Below are 15,471 nucleotides of genomic sequence, written 5' to 3' on the forward strand. Positions count from 1 at the left end.
CACCATTCAGTTTTTCATCATAAACTGTTTTCCAACTTTATTCTTCTTAAGGGAAGAAACAGTCTGTTTAGATGAGCAAGAGGTGTAACTGTGCATACAGTATGCAAGAGTGTAGCATAAGAGGGCAGCTAATAACTGTATTATTATCAGGAGCATCAGTAATAACATTAACAAGAATATTGAGAATGTGTTATTTTTCATAAAAAGACACAATGAAATACAAGGAGGAGTATACATGAGGACAAACGGCCAGTTGTATAGGCTGCTTGAAAATTCTGATTGGGTAGCTTGTGCACAAAAACATGGCGGCAGCGTCCCGGGTCACCCGCGCGTCTCGTTTAATGTCACGTAATCGTTAAGATGTACTCGGGTTAAGTGTTAAAAGAGGGAAAAAAAATCAGTTCATGAAGGAATTCTCATGGGTGACAAATGTTACTAATCGTTGCAGTAGTTCACTTTTGCACAGGCCTAATAAAACTTAAGTCCCTACTATAAATATACAGTCAACAGACCACTTGGCTTAATCAGATTTCATCTTAATTAGGGTGAATATCACCAAGTGTAGTGAGCGAGCGTGTAGTCTTACTACAGAGAGTGAACATTTTTCCATAATTTAACACTTTTCGGGGAAGTCCCAAACTTCCTAAGGCCTTGGAATCATGCTCATCGTGCTTTTTTTTTGAAGACTTTGCTGAGATGTTTATGATCCGTTTGGCACTAAAAAAGGTGACCTGGGACACGGCCAATGATTTGGTACTTGTTAATTTGAGTTCCTTTAGTTTCCATATATGCTTTTTCACAGGACATACTTCCCTTTTACAGATGAAAAAAGTATTTTCTATCTATTTTATGTACAGCATACTGCAATACAATAATGCCTCAGATTGATAATAATGTGGATAACATTTGCAATAGTTATAATGAAAGTAGTAATATGTATGAAAAGTTCTTTTTAAAAAAAGATTGATAACAGTACCTGTCAGCCATTTTTTATCACACAATCATTATTTCCCCAACAACCACCCCGACAAAAGCCGAGTTGGGCTGTCTTTACTCATCGGAGGATAGTAAATGGTCTTTCTTTGATTAGTAACAAAAAAAAAAAAAAAAAGGGGACAAAAAAAAAAACGCTGTTAGGAGTTTTCTCTTTGTTCCCTTCACATTCATGCACTCACTTTGCTTTCTCTCTTGTTCACACGTTCCTCTGTTGGTAGAAAAATACATACACATGATATATAAAAAAAAGTACAACGATGACAAACATAGGCGGTGAAGTACAAGCTTCATCAAGTGCTTTCTTTATGACCCCTCCCACCCCACCAAGCCCTTTTTTTTTCTTTTTCTCTCTCTCTCTCTGTCGTGTTTCCATCTCGCTCGGCAGCAGATTCCTCACATTTAGTGCATTCTTGAACCGCTCTTGTCTCTTTTGTTCAATCCTTTGGGCTCCGACAAAAGAAAGAGTTCCTTAATTCCTCGCTTTCTGAGAGGAGGAGGAGGAGGAGGAGGAGGAGGAGGGTGTAAAAGGACAGCATGATTCGGGAGCTGAACGCCCAGGCTTTCACCACATCCCGCGATACACCGCCGTCCGTTTCCTCCTGCTGCAACTCTTCTTTCCTCAGGCTGGTCCACCCTCTGTTGTCCATGGCACATTGACAGTGTCATTCAAAACACTTTTATTCATTTAAATCTTCCTCTTTTTTTTCTGCCGTGATATCTCAGTTGCTATCGTGAACCTCTACAGTCTTAAATCATTTGATACCTGGTCTTTCTCACTCCCTTTGTTTTGGCTTGAACTTAATAATGGAGAATTTTCAGATTAATGTGATCTGAATATTGTGAAAAAAAATTAGACAATACTCTGCACCACAGACATGCAGAGTGGTCTTGTTTTGTATTTTACAGATATTTTACACCCCCCGCGGATATTTTGCACTGTAAAACATCCGCGGGCCTTCCTCCTCCGATGATGTCGGTTGCAAAGAACGCAATGAGAGGAGACATCGGTGAGCCTCTGAGATCAAGATTCTCAGAGCGGGACTGCTGGTCTAGGATCAGTGCATGAAGTATGTTTCACAAAGTATCACATTATAGTAAAAATGATGAGTCCGTTCACTTCTAATGGATTAAAGTGAACTTAAGACTCAAGATGAGTTTGGGAAACTCAGGTCAGGATTTAATCACCGTCTCACTCGTCACAATCTAAAAGCCAAAACCCTTTACAGATTAGTGTGTTCAGGAGAAAAAAAAACCCATTTCCTGTTTCTGAAAGTCTTTACTATGGGAATATGGCTTCAGGCTAAGAAATAAAATACTTATATAGATTTCCCAGACCAGCATTTCTACTTAAGAGATCCTTGGCACAACATGGGCTCAGGAATCAAGGAGCACATTGTAAAATATCTGTGTTCTAAAAAGTAATTTAATGTTGTACTCAGCATTAAAGCTTCTTAAAACGAAGGAAAAAAAAAAAAACAACTGCCACTTGGTGGATAAAAATTGGACTTGTATCTTTAAACCTGATAAACCCCTTTCAGAAAAAAACCCCTCACTAAGAGCCGCACGAAAGTGAATCTGAATCGAGTCCCCTTGAGTGTCTTGTTACGTGATCAAATTCGATAAAGACTGCAGAAGTTTAAAAACCAGATGATTTGCATCGTCTGCATCGTAGGGTAGAAAAGTCTTCCACCCTTCTAGCCAATGTTTACTTGTTTTGAGAGGAATATATTATGGAATACATTTAAATTACTTGTTCATATGGACCTTTTTTTTACATTGCAGACACCATTAGTAATTCCTCAAAAAAAAAAAAAAAAAAAAAAAAAAAGGTTGGGAAGACGCAGCCTATGAGTTCATGTGCTCCACCTGTATGGCTGATGTGGAGACGGTGAGGCAGAGGTCTTTGTGTGCCACTGGCAGGTCAGCCACAGTGACTGGTTTGTACTGGATTTCACTGGCTGCTACAGTCTTGTACTGATGCAGGTCAAATGGGCATTGAACTACAGCTTCTGTGGGTTGCTGGGGTTGTTGGTAGCTGCCGGGGGGTCCGGGGTTCGGGTTCTGGTTGGGGTTGTTAGGGTTAGCCTGGCTCTGGAGCTGGCCCGCTCTTCCTCCAGCAGCGCCGCCTCCTCTCCCTCGGCCGCGGCCCCTGCCCCTGCCGCCTCCTCCGCCCGGCGTGAGGCCCTGGGCTTGCTGAGCGGCGACTGTTGCCGCCACTGTTAGCGGGTCGGGGTTGTGCTTCCTCATGTGTTTCATTAGATAAGTCTCCTAGAAGAGGGAAGAGAGAGAGACATGAATTTGATTAATTCAAAGTTCATGGAACAAAAAGGCTTGTTGTTTGCTTTCTATAGCTACATGAAATATATCCAGGAAATGTGTTTCATGTGAGTTGTCTCCAATGAGTCTGACTGAAATAATAAATCTAGTAAGAAATGTTTTGTAGAATTATTGAGGACATTAGATGGGGATGCAAGACAAGTACTGTCATTCTTGAAAACATTTAGACCTCCCATTAAACCAAAACCTGTTACATATTAACATATATGTATAAACTGTATATCTTACTGGGGAAATTATATTCACCGATGAGTTATATTCTGTCATGGACTGTAATATTCAAACAAACAGAAGTACATCCTGTCCTGTGAATTCTGTGAATCTTTATATGTGATAATTGATTGACGGGTGCGACGTCCTACCGAGGTATAGGATCTGTTACAGAGGCCACAGGAGAACAGCTTGGCATGTTTGACGGTGTGTGTGGACAGGTGCACCTCCAGGCTGGCGGCATCCGTGTAACCACGGTTACAGTTGTGGCACTTGAACGGCTTGTCTTTGTTGTGCTGCCGACGGTGAGACTGAAGGAAGACGAGAAGATACAGCTGTTACAACGATTCGTTTTGTTTCTGCAGACACAAAGACTGTGACAGATTAAACTTGTTAAAGTGAATGATTTTTTTTTAAAGCCCCCCTCCAGCGTATTTTGGCATTTTTTGGAGCCATTTCCTGACAATGTTGATTAGCTACACTGTTTGCCAAATATTTCTTTTTAACTTAATTTTGCACTCAAAGTTCAAAGATTTAAGCTGTTGCTAAAACAATGTCGCATGACTACATCATCCTCTTAAACTCTCTGTTTTTGTCAGGCGCCTGTGTTTCAAACTAAATACTTGCTGCCACAACAGATTAATGCTTAAAATATAAACAATTAATTTCAATTAAACACTCGCCCCAGGAAATAACGTTTAATGTGGTTAAAGCAGGAATCAGTCTGCATTGATCTATAAATAAATGTGTGTGATTCTTACAGTATCTGTTGTCTACAGCTGTTTATACTGTATGAAAAACATCATCAGTTCATTAAATCTCTGCAGCATCTGAAGGCAGCAGGACTGAAACGTTCACTGTGTTTACCTTCATTAAATCTCCTGATGACACCAGGCTGCTACAGTATAAACACACACACTTCTACACACACCAGACTGGTCGGTTATAACTTGATTTTCTACTTTTTTATGAAGGAGACGTCTGGTTAGCGGCTCATCAGCCTCTTTTCCAACTTTCTTTTTAGCAAAAGTAGCGTTTCATGTTTTATCCTTGAAACATATTCCAGTGCAAACGCTGCTGTGTAACATTTATTACTAAACTATGTGACCGTACATGAGGTGAGATACATTTTAATTATTGCTGAAATAACATCAGTCCAATATAATCATAAACAGCTTCTTTATTTTTATTTCTATTGTTATTATAGTAAATACCCCGCCATCCTCTGTTTGAGAAAGAACGTTAACCATTAAACAGGAAGTAACACTGGATGGAGTTGGGCTTTAAGGTTAATGAGACAAGTGTTGGAAAAAACAGCAGTTAGTCCAATCAATAAGTGGTTACTTCCAGATACACAGTGCTTCAGAATACAACAGAAATGTCTATTATGTCTCTTAAAGAAACAGAAATTCATATTCATTCATTAAGAGTTACTTTTCAAACAAAAATACATCACTAGGAATCAGACTTGTCATTTAATTTAATCACATACACTGGAAAAGGCTAAAAATGTTCATTAATTCATTTATATTCATATTTTGGGTAGTTAGACAACAATAAACAAGCAGGAAGGAAGAATCAGCATCTTACTAAAGGAAACATCAACAGGCCAGTAGTAAAGATGTGAGAATGAATCTACCTGTAAGTTGGACAACTGAGTGAAAGCTTTCTCACAGCCAGGATGGTTACACTTGTACGGCCGGTCACCAGTGTGAATCCTAAAAAAAACAAACACAAAACGAAGTTACATAGTTACACACAACACTAGCAGGTTACACTCTATATTTGCACTTGGCAAACAGAAAATGAGTCACTGTGGGTGTTGTGCATTCAAGCCATCAATCAAGCAATCCTAGGTAGCAAAAAACCAAAACCTAACCTCCTGTCAACATCACAGATGTCACAACACACCTCATTAATTAGAAAAAATGCTATAATCACACAAATAGCTTAAACATTGTGGCTTCAAAAACTTATTTAACTACTAACACAGTGAGAACAGCCGGTGAATTTTGAGACAAAAATGTGTTTCCTTCCCAGCAACCATCCATTTATCCCTCCATCCTTCCATCTTTGTTACTTTCCACAGTAAAGGCCGGATCTTTACCTCAAACATCCATGTTTTTCTTTATCTTTATTCGTTTAACATTAATCCATAGATCCACTCATCTATTAATCCACCTACAGTATATTTAATAAGACAGATGGTGCAAGTGAAAGTGAAATTGGTCACACATGGACATAAACAGGTGCACCTACTCCCACATACACACATAACCATGCCCGGTCATTCAGACACACCCAGTCCAGCCCAGCCCAGTACCGTGTGTGCTGCTGTAGGTGGCTGAGCTGCCTGAATGCTTTCTGGCAGTAGGAGCAGGTGTAGGGCTTGGCCCCGGTGTGGATGCGGATGTGCTGGGACAGGTAGCTGGAGTTGGCAAACGACTTGGAGCAGTGGGGACACTTGTGGGGCTTGGCCTCAGTGTGGTTTCTAACACGGGACACCAGGATTGGAGGGTTGGGGGGTTGGGGGGAGGGGGAGGTGGAGAAAGAGAAACAGAGAGAGAGAGAAACAGCGAGAGATTTTTAGGCTACAGCATGACCAAACTTCATGATGAACCGCAGACCAAATCATGCGTTTAAAGTAATAACGATCTGCGATCAGTTGCGTTGATCGTAGATCGTTAAGTTTGACAGTGTGCTCTTTGTGCTGTGTCTGAGTCGTGAAAACACAGAACAAAAACATAAGCAAGCACAGTCACACTTTTCTCTCTCTCTCGCTCTCTCTTTCTCTCGCAATCTCTCTCTCCAATCGGTGTGCCCTGATTTGAGTGTGAATGTGTCTATGACTGTTTGGTGCTGCGGCGGCAAAACTGAAATTCAGTGAATTCAGGACGAGTGGCAGGCCAGTAGAGCCCCTCTTACTATTTTAAATGAATGGTCTAAAACCCACGGAGACAACCTAGCGCACGGCAATACGGGAAATGAAAAACCGGCGATGGTAAATCACAAGATCAAAGGTTAAATTAAGTCATTTATAAGACTAGTGACAGCACGAATGGCAGAAAAGGGATTTCATCTCTTACGTTATTACACATGTAATACAAATAAAAACATTTTCAGAGTCTGATCAGCCACTTTTGGAAGTTTGACCTTTGGAAATCTATTGTTAGGATGTTATTAAAAGTGTTAAGACAGGAGGAGGAGGAGGGTGTTTAGTTTTAAATGATTATTCACAGTTAGCATAAGCAAAGTGTACTAACAGTGTGGATTTAAAATATGAGACTGACTTTCCAGCTGGCGACATTTTCACTATCTGATAATCAACATTCTCATTTGTAAACATAATCATGCTGGTCATCTCCGCAATGTGATCATTTATTCAAGTAAATATTATATTAAACTGTATTTTCACTGCTTCTCCTGTTTGACATGAAATTCATTTGTTGATGGGATGTTTTAGCATTTTACGAGGTTCCAATGACTGTGAAAAGTCTCCAAAAGGTGCCTCGAAACAAAGAGGAGATTTTTGAAGGAACTTTGTGAAGGAATCCAAAGAAAAACGCAGGACCAAGCAAAACTCGTGACAACAGCAGGATGAGAAAGTTAACACGGACCATCTGCTAAATTAAGTGGTACTGTGAGTTGACTTAATCAACCAAACACTTAATCAGCATGCGTCCAAACAGGCTGTCACGTATTCGAAGAGAATTTTAGCTCATCAAATGAGCAAAGCAACTGTTAATTTAATGATAACAATGTTGGCTTCCTGTCCTGATAATCAGTGTGCAGAAAGGAACTAGACTTCATTAATAAATACATAATAATAACAAGCTGAATATCATAGATTTATTATATTTGGTACAAGTGTTGTACCTTCAAAGGTGATGTGCAGAAGTGCACAAAAGAGCTTTACACTGTCAACACTCTCCAATAACACCTCAGCACATCCCCCAACCCACCACACCTTCCTCCCTCCATCCATCACCACACACACACGTACTTTAACAGCAGAAAACCACATGCACAAGTAGGCACACACACACACACACACATACGGGACCAACAAACCACCCAGCCCAGACCGGTACCGTGTGTGCTGCTGTAGGTGGCTGAGCTGCCTGAATGTTTTCTGGCAGTAGGTGCAGGTGTAGGGCTTGGCCCCGCTGTGGATGCGGATGTGCTGGGACAGGTAGCTGGAGTTGGCAAACGACTTGGAACAGTGGGGGCACTTGTGGGGCTTGGCCTCAGTGTGGGACTTGGCGTGGATCTGCATGTCTGACTTGCTGAAGAACGTCACTGCGCACATCCGACACCTTGGAAAGTGAGGAGAAAGAGAGAGGAGAAAACATTCATGACACAAAGAGTAATCGTGAATATTTAATGTAGTGTGTGTTACCAGTAAAAGTGTTTTTTGTGATACCACAAGCATTTCTCTTATCTCAACAACTCTCTCCTACCTGTAGGATTTGGGGCCGTCTTTGTTGGTATGATCATCTTCATCATTCGATAGGTCATAGGGGTCGGCGGTATGGTGCTGTAACACAGTAACAATATATTAGTAATGAGGAAAGGCACAAGCTAATTGCTGTATAATATCAGTAACAAAGAAAAAAGATGATAAGCAAGAGAAAAAATAATAGAAGACCCTCACCTGTCCACCAGCAGCGAGGTGTGCCAATATTAATGCATCACTTCCTGGAGGGAGGACTCCACCCACCCCGGCCACTCTGCCCATCACCTGTTTGCTCTTCCTGCCTCGCTTCCCTGGCGTCGGCATGACAACTGCAGGGGGGACAGCAATGTCACCCTTCTTGTCTGGAAACAAGAGGGAAGTAAAGAGAAAGGACAAAGGATGAGAGGATGAGAGATGTGAGAAGTTCAGGGGAACGTTGGGTGAAGACAGAGACAGTATCCATTGGAGTTTAGGAAAATAAGACGCTATGAGTCCTATATATCATCTGCGTGAGCCGTTGTGCAGGGGTGAACCGCCTTGATTAGGAACAATATCAAATCTTACAAAACAGTATGTGAGATGTGTGTGTGTGTGTTTGCATCTGCAGGGATGTAACAATACAGAAAATGCAGGAATAAATGAATGGCAGGTGGAAAACCGGATTTTCTCATTTGTGTTTCTGGCCTCAGTTTACTCTGAACTCACCTCAGAAGAGGAAATGTTTCAAAAATTCAAAATACTAAGTAGACGAAGCTTTACTATTTTAAATGAATTATTTATCTTGCTTCAATTTCTGTCAAAGTGTCATTGAGCAAAGCGCTCAACACCGTCTGCTCTACTGCAGCTGCTCGCTGGCCAACAGTCTTTATAATGTTTTATAGAGTTTTACTGCTCGCTCGTGATGAGAGTATTGCTGAAAAAGCAAAATATTCCCGACAAATACAGGTAAAAAAATAAAATAAATAACTAGAATACATGAAAATAAATGCTTATAAAATCATCCAAAAGATGTAGTTTCTACTAACATGTGGAAATGACTGAAGTGACGTGAACGGCACTTGTGTTTTACCTGTATTTGAGTGGTGCACTGTAGACACTATCATGGTGGTGGCAGTGGGGTGTCCAGCTACAAATGACTGCGTGGAGGCAGTGGGGACCAGTGAGCCTTGAGGGGTTGTGATGACTAACCCCGCTAAGAGGAAGAGAAACTGTGATCTGGCTGCCCAATTGGTCAAAACAACATATTTTACATTCATTATCTAGGTATTTTAAGCTACCGTTGACCTATGAGAGTAGCTAACAATAGGTGCAGTGTCAGAATAACCAGCAACACTGTCAATATTTAAAGCCACCAAAAATAACTTTGTACAAGGCTCAAAGCCAAATCACTGAAATAATAACTGCACCGAGTACTCATACGAGTCCGTGCCAGGTTGTGACATAAGATCTGAGTAGGATTTTGTTCAAGAAAAAAACAAAAAAAAAACACCCATAGTCACCTTGTCAAACTTGTCATGTGTTGGCTCAAATTTTTACTAAACAATCCAGATAAATATTCTTTAACAATAAGGGAAACAAAGAATACTTTTCAGACCAAGATAAGAAGTAGCTGCAGTTGAATATTTATAGTGTTCCTGACTTTCATGCAAACATACAAATATAACAAGACAATGCAGAAAAAATACATAATGGCAAATGAAGTGTGTGTGGGGGTGGGAAGGGGGGGTGTTGTGATTTAAGTAGAAAAATTGAACACAGTACCCCACTCACCTGCCGTCATGATACCCGTGGAGGGAACGGGCACAACAGTCACGTTCTGGGTGGTGTGCGACTGGTGTAGGTGTCCCCCGATTGCACTCATGGGTGCGCTGCCGCCGCCGCCTCCTCCCGCGTTACCCCCACCTCCTTCCTGTTTGGGGACCAGCCGCAACCCTGCCCCCGTGTCCACCGAGCCGGGGATGGCGAGCACAGCCGTGGGGTAGTGGGGGGAGGAGGTGGAAGACGACGAGGAGTGAGGGAAGGAGGAGGCGTTGCCCTTGTCCGGACCTAGCTGCTCCTTTGCCTTGTTCAGGAACATGGCGTTCTCGATCTAGATCGGGGATGAGGGGCAGATTGGTAGGAAGGGGGGGAGGAAGGTAGGAAGAGTGATGTAATAAAGAGGATAGGAGTGAGGGATGGGTGAGGGTGAAAGGTTGGGAGATATGGGGAAGCCGTGATAGGACGGGAGAGGAATATAAAGGATGAAATGTACGACAAAAGCGGTTGTGAGCGATAAGGAAGCAGTTTTGGGGAGGAAGGGAGCGGTGTGATGATAAAACATGGAAGGAAGTGAGACAGGTGTATGAGGAAGAAGTTGCAAAAGACAAAAGAGGGAAGTACAGAAGAAGAGGAAAGACGATGGAGGTGGAGTCAAGGATGGGTTAAGTTTAGATGAGGAGAAAACAAAGGAGCAGACAGAGGAGACGGTGGGGAAAGGCAATAAAGGTAACACAGAAGATGTGTGTGATAACGGGACAAAGAAAATAAAAAGAGAGGAGGAGGGCACAAAGAAGGGGGACAATGAGGAGAGACGTCGTGGTTTAATGTGGGGAGATAACGATGAGGAAAGAAGGATGGAAGCGGGAACAGGGAGGACGTAGGGGAGGCGAAACGGGGGTGTCAAGGGCGGGAGTCGATGACGGGTTAGATCCATGTAGGGAGAAGGCGGTGATGGGAGAGAAGAGAGAACGAAGTCATGGTGAGATGCGAAAAAAGTAAGTGAAAAAAAAAAAAAAAGGGGGACAAAGAGGGGTTGAAGAGATGAGAGAGGAGAGGGACAGGAGTGATCATGTGACTTGAGTGAATCCTCGCCCGTTCAAGAACTCACATTCAAATAACTTCTGTATGAGGTTAAGCCAACTTCACTGACTAAGCGAGCGTTATTTAGTGGGGTCATTAACAACATGTACTGGGTCAAGTCATTGTCTGGTGATGTTTAAAGTAAAATATTGAAAGTTTTTGCATTAAACAGTCAAAGTGATGAACGCTTCCGGGTATCTTTTGACACAGAACATAGCACTATACTATGTGTATTTCAAGACAATTCCAACAATAAGGTTGTCTCTACCTGTCCTTGTACAGTGGGGACGGGAGACCAAAAGTATGATGAGTTGAAATGGGAATCGTCCATTATTTCTGTAATTAAAAAGCAACACACTTAGAAAACACCTGTCCTCCTCCTTCTTACTATGCTCCTTTTGTTATGTTCATGTGAAACGAGACCATGCATGGCTGCGTTTCAATCATCTTAGTTTGTTTCCTTTCCACGTATCCTCTCCTCGATCGGCTGACACATTGATCATGTCAAGTTTTTAAATGTCGGGATGAATGGGGGGGGACTAATAAAAGCAGTTTTGTCTGGTTACAGTGTCTGCTACATTAGCCACTTTGCATGGTAAGCAACCATTATTTAAGGGATCTAGTTCAAAAAAATGTAGATGGTTGTTACAAACCTGACTGAAAGGCCGTTTTAATTCTTCTGCTTTTTCTTGCTTTATTAGGGCTTTTGTTCTTATATTTTTAATTTACTTTTGATCAGATTTTCAGAGAAGAGGATGTGAAAGGAATCAGGCAAAGATGTTCAACTCCGCAAGGGATGGATATCAAAGAAATCTACAGGAGGACAAAAGAGGCAAGAGTTGAGAAAACACTATTGATTATCAGTCTTTGAGGCTTTTTTTTTTATGATTTACCACAAAACCATGCACTTCCTCACTAGTATTTTACACAGCATGTGTTACTTTTAATAAATTACACAATCTTAAAGAGTGGTACATTAGCAACATGTCAATTAGTCTAGTTTAGCAACCAAACAACCCAAACAAATCTTGTGTGTCAAAATGTTGACTATTTATTGCTTAGAAAAGCAGCAGAGGCGTGTTCGCACAAACTAGATGCAAGGTCAGTATGTGTTGAAAAGAATTTCCTTTCAAAGAGTGCATATGGTTTGTTGAAGACAACACTTACTGTTAAAAAAACAACTGCTGTCTATCTTTTTTTAATCATCAAACCTGTAATCCTCTGTTTCCTGATCATCTCCCACTGACACATACGCAACATTTCTCTAGTAAAAGAGGGAAGTTTTGGTAGTTTCATTGTTGTACACTGGCATGCATTTGCACGTTATTTTCCACATCCTTTGCTACAATTATAGACCAACAGCCAAAATGAGTTATGAGGTTTGGTTTCCTGTATGCATGTAAAGATTGTGACTGCCATGCATAGCCATATTGCTCAAATACCAAGAAAAGCATGCATGTAATTACATGTTAGTAAAGCTGAACTAACATTTGACATAACTGATAAGTCAACGGGGGAAGTAAAAGACCCGTGAAAAATGAACTTCAACATAACAAACGAAAACACATGTAAAAATAAACTCTGAAACATTTGAAGTAACGTCACATTACATGCAAAACATTTGGCAATGCAAAACTCATATAATGTTTCACGCTGTTTTCAGGAGCTTCCTCTGCAGTTGCACAACCTACATAAACAAATACTGGGTATGCTTCTCATGTTATTTGATATATAACGATTGACAACTCGGCGCCTAATACAAGGGGCCGTAAATAGTGTACAAAACAAGTCAATGTTTCAGTGCACTGAGAGCCATTTTTGGACGAGGGGCACAAGCTGGCTCAAAAAACGGTGGCACTGCTAGCAGCGGGCTAACGTTAGCAGTGATTGATGGTATCTTGCAAGTACTGAGCCGAATTTGTCAGAAACAGTTTAGAGCAGCAGCGCTCAGTCTAGATGTGTTACACTGCACCTAGCCAGCTGCCAAGAGCTAAGTGAGATATCTGCTTCATAAACAAATGTGGCTAACGTTAGCTGGTTAACGCAACAAGACAAGACAAGGGGGGAGCTAGCTAACTTGCCTCCATTAATTCTCTCCTTTTGTTCGCTGGCTTGCTTTAGCTACAAGGAGGCCTGTCTGTATATTCATATGCTTAACTAGCCTGCCGCTTGGTAAACACAAACATCCTCGCTCCCTACGCCTCCATTCCTCACTCCCTGCTCATCTCGCTGAGAGAAAATAAAAAAAGAGAAAAAAAAGTCTAGAATAAAAAAAAAAAAAAAAAAAAAAAAACCCAAGACAGAAAAAAAAACGTCGACGCCGTTGCTTCTGTAGGAGACGCAGCTTCATGCAGACTTCCGGCGGTTGGGACGATGGTGCTCTCAGACACACTGAAAATAACAGTTAATTAACAGCCGATTTATAACTCCTGTGTGAATTACCGGTGAAATCGATTCCCCGTGAACCCCCCCGGATCTTCCTCGGGTCGGGACAGTTGGGAAACTTTGTCCAAATCCGCCCCTCAAACCCCTCAGAAATGCCTTTTTTTTCCTTCGTTTTTTTTCTCCCTTTTTTTTCCCTCCAGCTCTCCACAGCCTTCTTCTTCTTCTTCTACTTTTTTTGAGGTTTATTGGCGGTTCGCAAACAACGAATTGGTGCATTACCGCCACCAACCGGTATGGCATGTGGATAAGAATGTGTAGTACAGTGGTTCTCAAAGTGGGGTCCGGGGACCCCCAGGGATCTTTGAGGGGGGTTCCAGGGTATCCCCAGCAAATCGGGGAATAATTTATTTTCACTATAATTTCATCCATAAGTAACACAATGACAGAATGTATGACTATTTGGGTCATTGGTTTCATTCACTTTCTGTAATAAAACATCTAAAAGCTGATGTCAGATCATGGACCTTGGAACAAAATCTTATCAAACGGAGGTCCAAGGTCTAATTTGTGTCATTTTAGGAGTCCTTGATGTAAAAAAGTTTGAGAACCACTGGTCTAATCAAATTAGTTAGTCTAAGATACTGAAATAGGATTCGATAAAACTCTTTTCTTGTGTTCTTTTGTAGGATATCTATTAGATCAAAGTGTACTTTTCTCTTTTTGAGGTTTTGAATCAGATGCCTTCTTTCTGCCTCATATTTCTGACAGTGTATCATAACATGCTCTACTGTTTCTTTCTTATCCACGCTATCACATCTGCCTGTATTGTTTACCTATCTTGAATAGCAAACTTTTTAGTCCAGTGTGTCCAAATTTAAGTCTTGATGTTATTGTCTCATCTCTCCTGTTCCTTCCTGCAAACCTCTCTACAGCTGAGTCAAGCCAGCCAAAAGTACGTGTGCATTTCCAGCCACAACTTTCAAACAAATTAAGGATTAAGGGTGGTTTAGTTTTAATTAAAAAGCACCAATGTCAGATTTAACTGTGTGACAAGACAAAGTTTCAAGTATAATAGCAGCTGCCAGTTAGCCAGTAATAGCTGCACTCTGTACTGTATTAGTCCTACCAAAAGTTTAAAGATCCCCTCCAGACATGTTGTAAGATGTATATAAAATAGTCTACTTTGAATAATCATTTGTCTGATATGGTTCCCTCACCCCTCCAAAAAAGTTCAATTATCTTGTTAAAGTCCTTAAAATGGCCTCTCCTCTTTCTCCCTCATTAAAAATTCAAGATTCTATGAATATGCAAATACGTTTCACTTCTAAAGTTTATCTGCCGGACACAAGATGTCTTCTACTTCACTGTAAAGTTCATTCTCAGTGTTTGTGCACTGGAGGCTTCAAGTTTTCACGTAACACTTGTGTAAATTGGATACTGGACCAGGATTGTCTTTGAAACTAGTTGTGATGTCACAAATCCTGCTCGTAGGCCCATCCCTTAAAATCAGATTTTCAATGAGCACAGAGAAACTTTCCACTTTCAGCAAAACAGCCTTCAAGTGTCAAACTTTGCTCATACATCATTCTGCACAGTGAAGCTCATACATCCAACTGTAGGAACAAGAAGAAAAAAACATTTTTGAGTGGAGGGGACTTGCTATTTTTAGCTAACTTGACACATCTGCCAACATCAACTCAGTGTCTTCCGGTGAGTTGATGTTGATATCCTGTCAGTGCAACCATAGTGTGAAGTGGTGTATTATTACATCATTAAATACAAATTCCTGATTAATTTTAGATCTTAAATTGGATGTTATTCATTAGCGTAACAGTGGATTCTCTGATTCATATAAATAGCCATGCATCTCTTTTAAATTGTCACAACTGCTGCAGTGTGCTTGTATCCACAATGTCCAATACATTTTTTATTTTTAGAGGTAATTAAAGCCCCCTCCCCCCCACCACTGACATACAGCATCCATCACAGACAGAGACCACTCAGCAAAACATAAATACCAAACAAAGCTGCATAAGTGGAGAAGCGGGGTTGTGGTTAGAAGGTTTGCTGGTTTAAAATTAAAGAAATTAAGAGATGCAGCAGCAGCAGCAGCAGCTAGGTACTCATGGGCAAGGCACTGCAGCTCCAGTGGGGCTGTTCAGTGAAAACAGTCGATGATTGCAGCTCCCAGGGAGGTGTACGTGTGAATCTGACACTCAACAGCATCAGGCTAATAACAGACTTAAAAA

At 41.1% G+C, this 15,471-nt stretch overlaps 1 protein-coding gene across 10 annotated transcripts; it reads right to left on the bottom strand.

Moving 5' to 3' along the window:
- Window positions 1-5: 5 nt before the first annotated feature.
- znf384a (zinc finger protein 384 a) lies at window positions 6-13,569 on the bottom strand. 10 transcript variants are annotated; one of them, XM_067612154.1, is made up of 11 exons: window positions 13,280-13,565; window positions 11,106-11,173; window positions 9,761-10,088; window positions 9,069-9,191; window positions 8,198-8,361; window positions 8,004-8,080; window positions 7,635-7,859; window positions 5,867-6,034; window positions 5,183-5,261; window positions 3,696-3,854; window positions 6-3,264 (listed from the first exon to the last, which is right to left on the bottom strand). In XM_067612154.1, the coding sequence occupies exons 2-11, from the start codon at window positions 11,166-11,168 to the stop codon at window positions 2,842-2,844; spliced, it is 1,809 nt and encodes a 602-aa protein (XP_067468255.1). In that variant the 5' UTR covers window positions 11,169-11,173; window positions 13,280-13,565; the 3' UTR covers window positions 6-2,841. The 10 variants fall into 10 exon arrangements, with proteins under 10 accessions (XP_067468255.1, XP_067468257.1, XP_067468256.1 ...); XM_067612156.1 differs by having other exon boundaries at window positions 9,770-10,088; window positions 13,280-13,563; XM_067612155.1 differs by lacking the exon at window positions 13,280-13,565 and adding an exon at window positions 12,919-13,271.
- Window positions 13,570-15,471: the final 1,902 nt, after the last annotated feature.

This window comes from Thunnus thynnus, chromosome 15 (assembly GCF_963924715.1).
Source record: "Thunnus thynnus chromosome 15, fThuThy2.1, whole genome shotgun sequence".
NCBI lineage: Eukaryota > Metazoa > Chordata > Actinopteri > Scombriformes > Scombridae > Thunnus > Thunnus thynnus.

Bases quoted from the DNA above. Each gene is read 5' to 3' on its own strand.
- znf384a (XM_067612148.1), bottom strand. From the start codon at position 13,522: ATGCCATACCGGTTGGTGGCGGTAATGCACCAATTCGTTGTTTGCGAA. The intron at 10,089-13,279 runs GTAATTCACACA...TCCCCGATCTAG, and splicing joins ACGGGGAATCGATTTCACCG to ATCGAGAACGCCATGTTCCT. The intron at 6,035-7,634 runs GTACCGGTCTGG...GTCCCGTGTTAG, and splicing joins CACCTACAGCAGCACACACG to AAACCACACTGAGGCCAAGC.